At 41.8% G+C, this 16,632-nt stretch overlaps 1 protein-coding gene across 4 annotated transcripts in view; it reads left to right on the plus strand.

Annotated features, from left to right (window-relative positions):
• The window catches only part of CTPS2 (CTP synthase 2), a 109,901-nt gene that overhangs the window by 7,624 nt on the left and 85,645 nt on the right, over window positions 1-16,632 (plus strand). For 3 of the 4 annotated variants that reach the window (XM_030848165.3, XM_030848163.3, XM_070044735.1), the window contains exons 3-7: window positions 4,925-5,095; window positions 7,233-7,333; window positions 15,228-15,344; window positions 15,622-15,705; window positions 16,549-16,629. In XM_030848165.3, coding sequence (XP_030704025.1) covers window positions 4,925-5,095; window positions 7,233-7,333; window positions 15,228-15,344; window positions 15,622-15,705; window positions 16,549-16,629 — 554 coding nt within the window. The remainder of the gene's footprint in view (window positions 1-4,924; window positions 5,096-7,232; window positions 7,334-15,227; window positions 15,345-15,621; window positions 15,706-16,548; window positions 16,630-16,632) is intronic. The other variant, XM_060292892.2, reaches the window with a different exon arrangement.

Below are 16,632 nucleotides of genomic sequence, written 5' to 3' on the forward strand. Positions count from 1 at the left end.
AGCACAGGCTCCGGACGCACAGGCTCAGCGGCCACGGCCCACGGGCCCAGCCGCTCCGCGGCATGTGGGATCTTCCCGGACCAGGGCACGAACCCGCACCCCCCGCATCGGCAGGCGGACTCCCAAGCACTGCGCCACCAGGGAAGCCCTATACTAATTATTTTTATTTATTTATTCATTATTATTATTTTGGCCATGCCGCGCAGCTTGTGGGATCTTAGTTCCCTGACCAGAGATCAAACCTGTGCCCCCTGCAGTGGAAGTGCAGAGTCCTAATCACTGGACCGCCAGGGAATTCCCTATACTAATTATCTTAAAAAAGGCACTAGCCCTTATATACTTTCTTCTTAAACTTTTTACATACAAGCAAGAAAGTGTATAAATCATAAGTACCAGTAGATGAAATGAACATAATGTGTAATCAGCCTCCAGCTCAAGAAACAGAAACCCTCTTTATGCCCCTTCCAGTCTCTCCCCATCTGAAACGACCAGGGTAACCATTATCCTGTCTTCTAACATTATAGATCAGTTTTGCTTATTTTTGAACTTTAAATGAACTGAATCTTAGCCATACTATTTTTTTAATTGAAGTATAGTTGATTTACAATGTTTCAGGTGTACAGCAAAGTGATTCAGTTATACATATATATATTCTTTTTCAGATTCCTTTCCGTTATAGGTTTTTATAAGATATTGAATATACTTCCCTATTCTATATAGTAGGTCCTTGTTGTTTATCTGTTTTATATATAGTAGTAGGTATCCGTTAATCCTGAATTCCCAATTTATCTCTCCCCTAGTCATACTATTTTTCAATCAAAAATTTAAAACTTAATCTACTGTAGACATTTTAATAGATTCTATACTTCTAAAGGCTGCACAGAATCTATACAATAATAGGAAATCATTTCCAATTTATTGATATTATAAACAACACTGTGAAGGGAAACTTTAAAATTTATTTTTTTAACATAAATGCCTAGGTACAGAATTTCTGATTTGGTGGGTAGGTATGTTTTTCAGGTGTTTCAGTTTTCTTTATACCTTTGCTGAATACTATTCTTTTTAAACTTTACTAACCTGAGAGTACACCAAACAACCAAAAAAAGGAATAACCAGGGATCGAACCTGTGCCCCCTGCAGTGGAAGCGTGGAGCCCTAACCACTGGACTGGCAGAGAATTCCCGGGTATCTCATTATGTTAATTTAGATTTCTTTGATTTTCATTTTGTCGGTGGAGTGGCTTATTTAAGTCTTTGGAAGATTGTATGTTTGTTTGAAACTATCACCCAGCTTCCTGGGTAGAGTAAATTCCCTGCCCCACTGACTTTGGCCTTTGGCCATGTAGGATGGTTAACTCTTCCTGGTTTGTTTGGAACTTTCCTGGTTTTGAAACTGAAACTCCTGAATCCTGGGAACCCTTTTACTCCTGGGCAAACCAGAGAGGTCAGTCACCTTATCTGGCCATGTGATTTGTTTTGCTCTGTGGGATATTAGTGAATATGAAATATGCCTTTGTTGAAGTAGAACTTTTCAATGCAATGGCATAATTTGACTCAGTCTCTGTCGTCTTTCTGCCCTCTGCTGTGAGAGCTGCATGCCCCATATAGGGATTTCTCCTTCAGCCCGGGTCCTGGAATAAGAAGGCACAAGGTAGACTCACAACTGACCCACAACCCCTACGTAACATGAGGGAGAAATCAGTAAATGTTTTCTAAGTCGCTGAGATTTTAGGGTTGTTTGGTAGGCAGCAGAATTGACTAACGCCATGTGTTATGCCAATTTTCCTTTGGATTTTGAAAAATGATTTTCAAGAATACTTTGTGCAGAGTATATTAACCTATACTTACCACATGTATATATTTTTACTCTGTTTTCAATTTGTCTTAATATTACTTCTGCTGCTGATAAATTTCATTTTACCATTTGTGTGACTAAATGTATCAGCTGTTTCCTTTATGGTTTCTGCCTTTGATGTCACCTGTAAGCTTCTCTGTCCCAGGAATATTTAAATATTCATCTATATTTTCTTCTGGCACTTTTAGAGTTTCATTTGGTTTTACTTTATTTTTTTTTCTTCCAGTTTTATTGAGGTATAGTTGAAATACAGCACTGTATAAGTTTAAGGTGTACAGCATAATAATTTGACTTACATACATCATGAAATGATTATCACAATGTTTAGTTGAACATCCATCATCTCATACAGATGCAAAATTAAAGAAGTAGCAAAAAATTGTTTCCCTTGTGATGAAAACTGTTAGGATGTACTCTCTTAACTTTCATGTATAACATAGAGCAGTGTTAATTACATTTATCATGTTGTACATTACATCCCTAGGACTTACTTATCTTATAACTGGAAGTCTGAACCTTTTGACCACCTTCATCCAATTCCCCTCACCCCACCCCTATCCTCTGGTAACCACAAATCTGATCTCTTTTTCTATGAGTTTGCTTTTGAAGTATAATTGACTTACAACACTGTGTTCCTGGTGCACAATATAGTGATTTGATGTTTCTGTACATTTTTAAATGATCACCACCATTTGCTTTTACTTTAATATTGTTAATACATCTGGAATTTAATTTGATGGGAGATGAGGATGTAACATAATTTTTTCTCTAAATTTTTTTCTGATTAGCCACTATTCCTAATTGCAATTATCAAAGATTGCATCCTTTCTCCACTGACTTGAAATACCACCTTTCAGTATATACTAAATTTCTGTCTTTGTATTCTGCTCTGTTCCAGATCTCTTTGTTTATTCCTGCCTACCATTTTAATAGCTGCAGCTTTTTATTATCAGGACTTTTCTCATTATTCCTTTTCTCCTTTTTTAAACATTGAAATGTTAGTTGTCTTCAAGATTAACTTCAGAGTCCTTTTATCAAAGTTTATGAGAAATGATTCTTTACATTTGGGGAAGAATTAAACACTGCAAATATTGACTGGCCTATTCAGGAAGTGTATAAGTGGCTTTCATTTTATCCATACCTTCTTTTATGTCTCTGAAGTAAAGTTTTCTTCATAGAGGTCCTACACATTTCTTTGAAATTTATTTCTGTGTATTTTACCTACTTTGATTTGTAATGATATCTTTGGTTTTTTTAGTCATGTATTAAATTCCTTTATGTAATAGGGACTTTTTGGGGTATTTTGTGTAGTATTTGTTCATGTTGTCTTATTCCATATTTGTATATACTAAAATATATAAATATATACACTTTTTTTTGAATTTTATTTTATTTATTTTTTTAACACATATATATTTTAATCTTCCTTTACTCACTGTTATTTTTTAAGGGCTTTTATTTTTATTTATTTTTCATGTGTTTTGTTTTGGTAATCACACCTGTTTTTCTTCCAGATTAACTTTAGTTTCACTGTCAAGTTAAAAAAAAATCTGTTGGCATTTTTATTATAATTGCATTAAATCAAAAAAAAAAGTTCTTGAAGACATGATCTACAGCTTTTCTTTTTCTTCTAAAAACATAATAGGAATCTAAAATTTTAAAATTTAGGAATCTAAAATTTGAAGACCTTTGCCGTATACCTGGAGAATTGCCAAACTGGATTGGGCCTGAATTAACTAGAGAGATTTCAGAGATCTTCCCCTATTTGGCAGAAGTTAAGATGATCAAAGTACAAAGACTTTTCCATGGATTGGCAATTCCTGATAAACATGAGAAAGTAGAATTTGAACTGGAAATGGAATTTGGGAAACACGAAAATATTGCAATTTCATCATTTTGCTCTTTTGTCCTTAAAGTTAGAGATCTTTCCGGTCACACATAGGTACCTTATGAGGGAGACATAAATGAGACTATAAAAGGCTTCTGATTAGGTTCAGAAGCTAGCCAACCTTCTTTTTATGCTGTGAACATCTAGCTATAGAAGTAAATGATAGAATTTCCTTAATCAGGGAGAGGTTCAGTTCTGACAGGTGGCTTTAGGACATTGGACTCCCAATCGATGCCCTCAAGTAACGCTGGAGACCCAGAGGCATGCCTAGTAGTCAACACAGTTGCCGGTCATGTGATTAAGTCTTCATCTATACACACTTTTAAAAAATTAATTAATTAATTACTTAAATTTTTTTTTTTGGCTGTGTTGGGTCTTCGTCGCTGCCCACAGGCTTTCTCTAGTTGTGGTGAGCAGGGGCTACTCTTCATTGTGGCGTGCGGGCTTCTCACTGCCGTGGCTTCTCTTGTTGCAGAGCTTGGGCTCTAGGCACGTGGGCTTCAGTAGTTGTGGCACGCAGGCTTCAGTAGTTGTGGCGTGTGGGCTTAGTTGCTCTGTGGCATGTGAAATCTTCCCGGACCAGGGCTTGAACCTGTGTCCCCTGCATTGGCAGGGGATTCTTAACCACTGCGCCACCAGGGAAGTCCCAAGTCTTCATCTGTATCCTTCATCACGGTGCTGTTGTGCAGGTGGCTTGTTGCTCACTTTCTTTTTGGCCTCAGTTTCACCAACTCGCCCCGTGGGCTAGTGGAGGCCCTGCTTTTCATCTACTGTCTGTTCAATAATGACTTTACCCAAGACTGGAATCAATGAAAATTTTCTTACGCCCATTTCAGAGTCCGGGATACTGATGCTTTGAAGTCAATTGCTATTTGTTTTAAAAATTGCTGTTTTAAAGTCCCTTTTTCATGTGGTATATGATGAGTTTGGAAAAGCTAAATCTTGAGGACAGAACTTCAGTAAGCATTTAAAACTACCGTAATAGAATACCAGAATTTTTCCAATGCACTTTCATGGATAGAATCGAATTGCTAAATTTTCCCATTGAAATATGGAAATGGTGATACACTATGGCTTATAAATAAGTCTTTTCCCAGCCCTTTAATATATTGTGCTCATCTTTGAAAAATAATCTACTGGAAGCAAATTTTTAATTTTTACATTGCCTTTTTATCCCAGGTGAAGTGTTTGTCTTAAACGATGGTGGAGAAGTTGATTTAGACCTTGGAAATTATGAAAGGTTCTTGGACATTAATCTTTATAAAGACAACAACATCACCACTGGGAAGATATATCAACATGTGATCAATAAAGAGAGGCGTGGCGATTACCTGGGGAAAACAGTACAAGGTATTATATTCCACAAACATTAGGGGCCCTATGTGCTGAGCACTCACACCCTGCTCAAAATAGACCTGAAGGTGAGGGGGTCCCTGTGCTCTACAAGCTCCAATCCTTTTCAGATCCCTGTTTTCTCCTCCTTTTCTTTCCTTCTTTTTTTTTTTTCTCCTGTTTTATTGAGCTATAATTGACATACAGCACTGTATAAGTTTAGGGTGTACAGCATAATGATTTGACTTACATACATCATGGAATGATGACCGCAATAAGTTTAGTGAACATCCATCATCTCTGATAGATGCAAAATTAAAGAAACAGACAAAAATGTTTCCCTTGTGATGAAAACTCTTAGGATTTACTCTCAACAACTTTCATATATAACATAGAGCAGTGTTAATTATATTTATCATGGTGTGTATTACATCCCTAGTACTTATTTATCTTATGACTGGAAGTTTGTACCTTTTGACTACCTTCATCCAGTCTCCCCTGCCCCATAACCACAAATCTGATCTGTCTCTTTTATGAGTTTGTTTGTTTTTGACGTATAACTGACCTGCAACACTATGTTAGTTCCTGTTACACAACATAGTGGTTTGATGTTTTTATACATTTCAAAATGATCACCGCGATGTCACCATACAAACCTTTACTTTTCATTTTCCTCAAAGGTTTCAAGTTCATCCTCCATGTTCCTGATTGATTGTATTTTCATCAGTCTTTTTTTTTTTTTTAACTAATGTCATTGTTTCCTTTAGTCCATGTTTCTGTCCTCTTTCTCTTTCTCTCTTTAGCTTTTATTTATAAAATCCATGGGGAACCATTTATTCATCACACATCTGATTGGGGTATAGATTTATTTTGGTTTGTTTTTGTCTGTCGTTTATTTAATATGTTCTTTTTCTACTTTTTTCTTGTATCTTTGCATGGATGATGATTACTCCCCTTTGAAGAAGAACAGTGATGGGGGGGGACGTGGGGGGGGGTGCGGGGATTGAACTGGAGGGCAGCATGATATGACCCTTTTTTCACCAACCCTTTTCATGGGGGGTATGATTCTTATTCTCTTTTGTCCTTGAAGAGAGACCCGCAGGCCCCCCCCCGCCCCGCTTGTATTCATAAGTTCCTACGTGGTAGGGTAAAGGTGCTAATTCCCCATCCCCTTTAAATCACCTTCATGTTGGAAAGCAGCTGAGAAGTAGATAAAGAAGTTGGACAGATGGAGATCAAAAGATCAGCTATGTTACTGCTGACACTGGACGGTGTGGTTTAGATCTTAGCTACAATTGTACTTTCTAATAGTTTTCCCCCAAGTGTAGGTATTGGGAAGACCCGGGGGAGGGAGAGTTGCTGCCTCATACCTGCCACGTCCCAAACTTGGGGAGAGGGCAAGGCCCCAGACCTGGGCCTTGACCCCATCCCTGCGCTGCCCACGTGGAGGCAGAGCCAGACCTACCCCGCCCTCCCAGAAAGGGGTCGGGCTGGGCATGTGTGGTGGGTCGTTCCAAACGCACCAATCAGAGACGACTTCCGCCTCGCGGGAGCAGTTGGGGCCGGGGAGCTGCAGGTGGCGGTGGAGGAGATGACAGGCGCTATCCGCGTCAGCTTCCCAGAGGCCAACATTCCTGCTTTGTACATCACATTAGGTTAGTTGGCTGCATCTTTTTGTCTCTTCGGCTGAGATTAGCAGCCTCAGGCCCCTGGTCAGCATGCAGGCCTCGTGTACACCCTCTGAGTGACCCTTCCACACTGGCTGGCGAATTGCCCAGGGTCTGCAGGGCTGGGCCACTCTGAGACCTTCTTCCCCTTGGAGTCCAGTATTCAGCACACTTGGCAGCCCTCCTTGCACAGTTTTTAGTTGGCATTATAGGTGTTTTCTATAGATAGCATCAAAGATGGCATTTCTTCTCTCTCTCTGTGGTTGGTCGATTTCAAGGGAAATGGCATAACATTTAAATGACTAAACCTATGTTGCATCTATAGTATTAATTTCAGTGAGATGGATAATAATGTGAGGACTGTAGCTTGTCTAATTTGCCAGGTGGGTTTCAGGTTATTTGGGAGGTCTAAAGACACTAATACATTCATTTCTCATGACCGTGACCATGAAATAAGCTTTTGTGCTAATTATTACTTCTTTCTACAGTTGTCCCTCACATTACTGATGCTGTCCAGGAGTGGGTTATGAATCAAGCCATGGTGCCTGTGGATGGTCATAAGGAAGAGCCCCAAATATGTGTTATTGAGGCAAGCATGGAACTTTTCGTTATAATTTTATATCCTTATGGGTTTTTAAGCAGCTGGTCTTCATTCATTCAACAGATATGTGTAGATGGCCTCATGTGTGCTGGACACCGGCCTAGGAGGTGGGATTACAGCAGGGAGCGACATAGATGGCCCCTGCTTTTGTGGTCACAAGTCAGTGGGCAAGATTGGCTTAAACTGGGTGATTACTCCTGGGGTGGCTGTGCAGCAGTCTGCAAGTGAGGACTGGTCAGTCACAGAATGCATTCTACTGAGTGCTGTTTGCAAAGTGCTTTGGAAGTAGAGAGAGACCAAGTTAGGCAAGTCTGACTGTAGAGGTGATTTGGAGGTGAGAAGTGAGTATTAGCTGTTTAAAGAAAGAGCTTAGTATTTGAACTTGCCACTTGTTCACTGCTTCCCTTCCTCTCAATGTGCAGAATGAGAATAACATCCATGTACTCCTTATCTAAAGGTCAGTTGACCTAATTGCCAGACGGGACAGCAGAATAATGAACATTTTGGTTCCTAGAGGCAGACTCCCCAAGTTCACATTTCTGCCCTCACCCCCAAGTGGTGTATGGCTTAGTGGTTAAGAGTCTGGAGTCAGACTGCTTGGGTTCATAGCCCAGCTGGTTCACTTACCAGCTGGGTGACCTTGGCCAAGTTTGCTTAACTACTCTGTGCCTCAATTTATTCATCTACCAAGTGGGGATAATGTTTTGAGGATTAAATAAGCCAATACGTTTAGTGCTTAGATTGTGTTGGATCTATACTAAGTGCTCGAAAATTATTAACCATTGTTAAGATGCTTGTATGACTTGGCAAGTTACTTCTCAAAGTGTCAATGTACTCATCTATAACAATATGATAGTGTAATATTGTAATAACAACAAGATAATAATAACAGGGTTGTTGCAAGAATTAAATATAATAATGTAAAAAGCACTTGGCCATGTCTGGCATTTAGGAGGTGCTCAATAAACATGTTAGCTGCTATTATTGTCATCGTTATCAGTGTTTGCAAATAGATATTATGCTACCCACAATATCCATTTCGTTAATAGTAGAGCTGATAATCTTAACGTAAATGTGCTGTACTATCATATATTAATTATATATTTTGCTACTATAATGGTATGGTTGATAAACTTAATGTAAATGTATAAGTGTGCTATATAAAATTTTCTCTCCCTTTGTATTTCTTCCTTCACAATTTACGAGGAAAGAGAGGATGCCTCCTTTATAATTTTTAAAAATCGGAGTATAACATAAACACAGAAAAGTGCACATATCACAGATGTATAGCTTGGTGAAGTTTTATAAACTGACCATGTCTGCATAACTAGGCTTGCTTCCTTTAAAAAAATTTAATATCTAGTACAGTGAATAGTTTGCAAACAAATCGAGGCAATGATAAAGACAAATAGTGTGAGAAAAGAGAAAGGCAGGAAAAGTGTCAGGAGAATAACATCTGATATGAGAACAAAGATGTAAACCGGGGCATAGCTTGACTCTACGGTGAAGGAGACTGGCACGGTCACTCTCTTTATTGATTTTCAGTTTTTAGGACCCATCTCCAGGATGAATCAGAGAAACCTTAAAAGCAGGAATGTGTCATCAACTTTGAAAAGAGGGATCGTGAGGTGGAGGGGGTGGAGGAGTGCTGGAGGGGAAGGGGGGTGGGCAGAACCTCATTTTACACTGCGAGGGTCTACAGATACTGTTAGTATTTGGCTGAAAAAGAAGCAAAAGTATCTCAGGTTAGGAAAGTAACCAGTAGAATTAACAATTGAGATTGGTATCTGGGGATGGGGGTACCGGAGAGCTGCATCCTCATCTGTCACAGCAGGAAGTACACCTACGTTCATTAGAGGGTGTCTGAAATAGCTAAGTTGAGGAAGAGCTGAGATGCATGAGCTTTGGTTTAGAGATATGGTGGCAACTACCAGAAGAAATCCCAACAAAGAAGTTAAAGCGCTTGCCGGGCTTCCCTGGTGGCACAGTGGTTAAGAATCCGCCTGCCAGTGCAGGGGACATGGGTTCGAGCCCTGGTCCGGGAAGATCCCACATGCTGCGGAGCAACTAAGCCCATGCACCACAACTACTGAGCTTGCGCTCTAGAGCCCGCGAGCCACAACTACTGAGCCTGCGAGCCACAACTACTGAAGCCCGCGCACCTAGAGCCCGTGCTCTGCAACAAGAGAAGCCACCGCAATGAGAAGCCCGCACACCGCAACGAAGAGTAGCCCCCGCTCCCCGCAACTAGAGAAAGCCCGCGCGCAGCAACGAAGACCCAACGCAGCCAAAAATAAATAAAGTAAATAAAAAAATAAAGCGCTTGCCTTGGGGAATCAGACTTGGGAGAGGGAAGAGTGGGGCAGGGAACTCTTGCTTTCTATTGTAAGCTCTGCTGTACAATTTGGTTTTTAACCATGTGCATGCATCATTTTACTTTTTGAAAAAAACTTATTAATGTCAACTTGAAGGTGCCATTTAGCAATTTCAAAATCTTAAAGATCAGCCCAAGACTGATTTTATTCAAGCCCAGCAAAGGGTCGGACAAGCCCTCACACCTTTGGTTTACAGTGGTTATTTGTTGCAGAGTACCACCTTGTCCAATATGGTAGCCACTCTCCAAATGGGGCTGTTGAGCATGTGAAAGTAGCCCATCCAAACTGAGACGTGCTGTGAGTTTAAAATATAACTGGGTTTCAAAGACTTAGTATAAAAAAAAAAGAATGTAAAGTGCCTCATAATTTAAAAAAAATTGGTGATGTTGAAATGATAATATTTTTGATACACTCTGCTACATAAAATATAGTGTTAAAATTAATTTCTCCACTTTAATTTTGCTTTTTTCCCATTTATTTATTTAATTTATTTATTTTTGGCTGCGTTGGGTCTTCGTTGCTGCATGCGGGCTTTCTCCAGTTGCAGCGATTGGGGGGTACTCTTCGTTGCGGTGCGCGGGCTTCTCATTGCGGTGGCTTCTCTTGTTGTGGAGCACAGGCTCTTGGCGCAGAGCGCGGGCTCTTGACGCGCAGGCTTCAGTAGTTGTGGCACGTGGGCTCAGTAGTTGTGGCTCACGGGCTCTAGAGCACAGGCTCAGTAGTTGTGGCGCACAGGCTTAGTTGCTGTGCAGCATGTGGGATCTTCCCAGACCAGGGCCTGAACCTGTGTCCCCTGAATTGGCGGGTGGATTCTTTTTTTTTTTAATTTTAATTTTTTATTTTTTAACATCTTTATTGGAGTATAATTGCTTTACAGTGGCGTGTTAGTTTCTGCTTTATAACAAAGTGAATCAGCTATACATATACATATATCCCCATATCTCCTCCCTCTTGCGTCTCCCTCCCACCCTCGCTATCCCACCCCTCTAGGTGGTCACAGAGCACTGAGCTGATCTCCCCGTGCTAAGCGGCTGCTTCCCACTAGCTATCGATTTTACATTTCGTAGTGTATATATGTCCATGCCACTCTCTCACTTCATTCCAGCTTACCCTTCCCCCACTCCGTGTCCTCAAGTCCATTCTCTACGTCTGCGTCTTCATTCCTGTCCTGCCCCTAGGTTCTTCATAACCATTTTTTTTTAATTCCATGTATATGTGTTAGCATACGGTATTTGTTTTTCTCTTTCTGACTTACTTCACTCTGTGTGACAGACTCTGGGTCCATCCACCTCACTACAAATAGTTCAATTTCGTTTCTTTTTATGGCTGAGTAATACTCCATTGTACATATGTGCCACATCTTCTTTATCCATTCGTCTGTTGATGGACACTTAGGTTGCTTCCATGTCCTGGCTGTTGTAAATAGAGCTGTAATGAACGTTGTGGTACATGACTCTTTGAATTATGGTTTTCTCAGGGTATATGCCCAGTAGTGGGATTCCTGGGTCATATGGTAGTTCAATTTTAGATTTTTAAGGAACCTCCATACTGTTCTCCGTAGTGGCTGTATCAATTTGCATTCCCACCAAGAGTGCAAGAGGGTTCCCTTTTCTTCACACCCTCTCCAGCATTTATTATGTGTAGATTTTTTGATGATGGCCATTCTGATTGGTGTGAGGTGATACCTCATTGTAGTTTTGATTTGCATTTCTCTAATGATTAGTGATGTTGAGCATACTTTTGTGTATTTGTTGGCAATCTGTATATCTTCTTTTTTTTTTTAATCTGTTTATCTTCTTTGGAGAAATGTCTATTTAGGTCTTCTGCCCATTTTTGGATTGGGTTGTTTGTTTTTTTGATATTGAGCTGCATGAGCTGCTTGTAAATTTTGGAGATTAATCCTTTGTCAGTTGCTTCATTTGCAAATATCTCCTCCTATTCTGAGGATTGTCTTTTCCTCTTGTTTATGGTTTCCTTTGCTGTGCCAAAGCTTTGAAGTTTCATTAGGTCCCATTTGTTTATTTCTGTTTTTATTTCCATTTCTCTAGGAGGTGGGTCAAAAAGGATCTTGCTGTGATTTATGTCATAGAATCTTCTGCCTGTGTTTTCCTCTAAGAGTTTTATAGTGTCTGGCAGGTGGATTCTTAACCACTGCCACCAGGGAAGTCCCTATATTGTGAATTGATGAGCATCATAAATTTCGTCAACATCCATCATCTCACATAGTTACAAAATGTTTTTTTTCTTGTGATGAGAACTTTTAAGATTTACTCTCTCAGCAACTTTCAGAGAAGATTCCTTTCCTTAAAGGCAAAGTGGACATTGCACATCCCATAAATTTGTTTGACTGCTGCTTCAGCTTTGGTTTGGATAGATCTTAACATGTCGTTATGGGTGATATTTTCCCTGTTGTGCGAGGAAAGAATTAACTTAGGGCTACTCTAGGAATAACACTGAAAGTTTCTGATCACAATGACGATAATGGTGAACCAGAGGAGAAATGGGACTTTCCAAATTGGCAGAGAGGGTGCAGTGGGGGTGGAAGCAGGTAACGTTTAAAGCTTTTGCTTCCTTTTCCGGATTCCCTGCTTACTCCCAGAATAGCCCCCATCAAAAACCAGAAAATGCGTCCTTATGGTTTAGTTTAAGTGCAGACCTCTTTTTTTCCTACATATTTTCCCCCCATTGGATTCTGGTGTATTATAGTTAGTGAGCACTTACACCCCTCACCCCCTGCCAGTTTCCTGATTTCATGTTTTATTTCTTGGATTTTCATAATTAAGTTTGTCACTCATTTACAGAATGATCATACATTTCTATCTGTTCCGTAGCCAGGAGAATTGAATTTTAATTATGTTTTGTTATCTTAGTTAAAGTTAGTAAAGAATAATTTCTTCTGTAGCAATGAAATCCTCAGACTTCTTAGTTTGATTCTGTTGTAATTATGGTAACAGGTACTAGAACGCTGTGACCTAGGGCTTATATTGAATTTCAAGACCGTTCTGTCCTGTCCTGACCACTAACCTAAACTCCCAGTGCTGTGTGCAGGGCTCTGGACTTGTGCTGGAGGTACGGCAGGCAAGTTCCTGCCCTCATGGGCCTTACAGCCCAGTGGGGTAGAGAGGAGACAAGGACTCAAATAAAATAATGGCACCTTGTGCTGTGTTACTAGGAAGGGGAGAGACAGGGTGCTTTAGGTGGGTGGTCAGGGTTAGGCTCTCTGGGGGGGACACAGCTCCCCGGGTGGGTTGGAGGGCCTAAGGGGCAGGAAGGAAGACCGTAAGCCATCTGAGGACCTAAAAGGCCAGTGGGGCTGGAGCACAGAGGTGGAGGCTGGGGGAGTAGGGGGATGGAAGGGGGCAGGTGGGAGTGGGGCATGAGATGAGATTAGAGATATGTTTCAGGGTCAGATCATGTAGGGCCTTTTGTTGGCTGCCTAAAGGAGTTAAGATTTTATTTTTAGTCAAGCAGTGAGCTGCTGAAGGTTATAAGCATGGGAGAGATGTATTCTGAGTTTTAAAAGGTCACTCTGCTGCTGTATGACAGATGGTTGGTAGGACAGGAGAGGGTGGAAGCTGGGAGGCCATTAAAATTGGGGGCAGCCAACTTTTTCTGTGAAGGGCCAGATAGTAAATGTGTTTGGTTTTGCAGGTCAGAGAGTCTCTGTCACAGCTACTCCACTCTGCCATTGCAGTGCCCAAGCAGCCTTAGGTGACGTGTGGGTGGGCGTGGCCGTGTGCCAGCATAGCTTCATGTGTGGAAATAGACAGCAGGCCCTCTTAGCCACCGCAGGCTTAGACGATTGCCGTAATCCCTGCAAAAGGTGGTGTTGGCTTGGGCGTCTAGGGCGGTAGTGGTGGAAATAGCAGTGGAGAGATTTTCAAGAATGTTTTGGAGGTACAGCTCACTGGACAGGGTTGGGTAAGGAAAAGGTGGGAATGGAGGATGATTTCCAGACCTGTAGCTTGAACCCGTTAGTGGTAGGAGATGCTGTTGCTGAGATGAGGGAGAAGCCCGCAGACAAACAAGCCCAGGGCTGTGGGGACCAGGGGTTCAGTTTGGGGCATGGTAAGTTTGAATACTTACTGATCCATCCAAGATGTCACGGACAAGTTGGCTTCAAAGCCCAGCGGCGCTGGGAGGAGAGGTCCGGGCTGCAAGTAGATTTTGGACCCAGTCGAGTAGCCGAAGCCGGGGAAGGTGGTGAATCCTGGGCCTGGGCCCACCGTGATCTCTTCCTCCTCAGCATCCCGATCATTCCACTTCGTGCTCAAGTTTTGCTCTTGCTTTATTGTTCTTTAGCGCTGCCTTATTCTCCTCGCTAAACTCCGAGCTCCTCAGGAGCAGGCTGTCTTAAGTTCTTCCCAGCAGCTCATTTAAAGTGTTGAGCCCGTAGTAGATGCTCAAATGCTAAAGAATTAATTTAAAAATCTGGGTGATAATCTTTAAGTATTTAAATATGGTGAGGATGAATGCGTTAAGGTGAAATTTTATCCTTGTCTAAAGTAAAATGCTTAAGTAACTTTATTGGAAGTACAATGTAAATTAAGTTAACATTTGTCAAAGGATTACACTGTCAGGAATATTCTCGGGGCTTTTGGTACTACTTCTTTCAGAGAGACAGCATGTTTTAGTACAAGTGATTTAATTCTGGTAGTACCACCATTACAAGGAGACTGTTGAGCTGCATACAGGTGTGTGTGTGTGTGTGTGTGTGTGTTTGTGTGTGTGTGTTCGTGAAGAGAGAGACAGAGACAGAGACAGAGAGAGAGACAGAGAGAGGGAGAATGCTAACTGTTTCACACCGGGCAGAACCAGATGGCTCTCCCTTTTCTCATATTGTCACCGGATTTCAATTCTCCCTTCCAACGGGACCACTGGTAGAAACTAACTGATCTCACTCCTCTGTGGTGTATATTCTGGATCTTTTTATCTGCTTAGGAATTCCCTTCTCTTTTCTTAAAGTGCTCTTTTTTTTTTAAAAACAAACCCTTTTTTTAAAAAAAATTTATTTATTTATTTATTTTTGGCTGCGTTGGCTCTTCGTTGCTGCACGTGGGCTTTTCCCTAGTTGGGGCGAGCGGGGCTACTCTTCATTGCGGTGCGTGGGCTTCTCATTGCAGTGGCTTCTCTTGTTGCGGAGCACGGGCTCTAGGCACGCGGGCTTCGTGGTTGTGACTCGTGGGCTCTAGAGCACAGGCTCAGTAGTTGTGGCACACGGGCTTAGTTGCTCCGTGGCATGTGGGATCTTCCCAGAGCAGGGCTCGAACCCATGTCCCCTGCCTTGGCAGGCAGATTCTTAACCACTGTGCCACCAGGGAAGTCCCACTCCTTTTCTTTAAAAAAATTTTTTTTCAGTCTTGATGAGGTGAAGCGTTGACAGCCTATTAGTGATCCCCATTTTCGGGGGACTTCAGTTTTCACGCTTAGTGTATTAAGAATTGTTCTGTTAGTCTGTGTACCACGGAAGCTATTTGATCTCTTGTGTCTTTTTTTTCCATTCCCAGCTGGGTGGCACCATTGGAGACATTGAAGGAATGCCATTTGTGGAAGCGTTCAGACAATTCCAGTTTAAAGCAAAAAGAGAGAATTTCTGTAATATCCATGTTAGCCTTGTCCCACAGGTGAGCTTTCCAGATAAGTGTGTAGTCTTCAACTCCTGTAGGTCTTCCTATGATACTCTGTTTATTCCACTTTCTTTTTGTTTTGGCCGCATCGTGTGGCATGTGGGATCTTAGTTCCCTGACCAGGGATTGAACCTGCGCCCCCTGCAGTGAAAGTGCAGAGTCAACCACTGGACTGCCAGGGAAGCCCCCTATTCCAAATTTTAAACCAGGAAGCCATTCATTATCCAGAAGAGCTAGATGTCCAGTGTACTGACAGTGACCCATTTCTTTTCAGCCCAGTGCTACTGGAGAACAGAAAACCAAACCCACACAAAACAGTGTCCGTGCGTTGAGGGGCTTAGGCCTGTCTCCCGATCTGGTGAGTTAAAGAGAGTGGGTAAGTTTCTTGGAATAGGACCTCCATTTCTTAAACTATAACATCATCTAAGTCCTTCCTAGCTCTCAAATGGTTTCTATGACTGAGCTTTTTGTATCTGGGAGCTGCGGAAGGCTTATTCCCTCATCCTCAAGTGTCACTTCACACATTTCTAAATTGGCCATCTCTTCTTCTCCAGGTTCTCATTTGATTGGCCACACTGACATCTGGGCAAGTGCAATGTCCTGTCATCTGTGTGGTCCCTGGGTCCCTTAGAGGGAGGTGGGACCTGGGAGATTTTCCTATGAGCCTGCTAGGTGGGGCTATCCCTGCTCTTATTTATAGCAGTAATCCAGTTATTGCCAGTAGTCTAGATCAGAGGCTGGCAGGTAAGGGCCTGCAGACCTGCCTCCTGTAAAGGAAGTTGTCCACATTTATCTCTGGCTGCCTTTGCTCATGGCGGTACCGTGAGGAGTCAGGGCAGCAGCTGCACGACCTGCAAAGCCTAAAGTTTTTACCATCTGGCCCTTTAGAGAAAAGTTTGCCAACCCTTGGTCTGGCTCTATTCTTGTAGTTTTAAAGAAGTAACATTTGTGAGCCTCGAGTCTGTTCGCTAGAAATGCCTTGACATTTCCTACCGGTGGATTTGTGTTGAGTTTGGTTACACTTGCTTATATTACTGCTCAGACCAATTTCTAGTAGCCCAGTGGAACGCCCAGGGTGGAGAAATGCCCACTCGGTCAAGTCTTCTGGAGCAAAATTAATGTAGCGTCCTCCTGAAAATCAGTGGCGGTGTGAACAGCCCAATTCCTGTCTGCTAACCCCGTGCGTAATCGACTTTGACAGATTGTCTGCCGAAGTTCAACGCCCATCGAAATGGCTGTGAAGGAAAAGATTTCTATGTTTTGTCACGTGAACCCTGAACAGGTT

Source organism: Globicephala melas, chromosome X (genome assembly GCF_963455315.2).
Source record: "Globicephala melas chromosome X, mGloMel1.2, whole genome shotgun sequence".
Lineage (NCBI taxonomy): Eukaryota > Metazoa > Chordata > Mammalia > Artiodactyla > Delphinidae > Globicephala > Globicephala melas.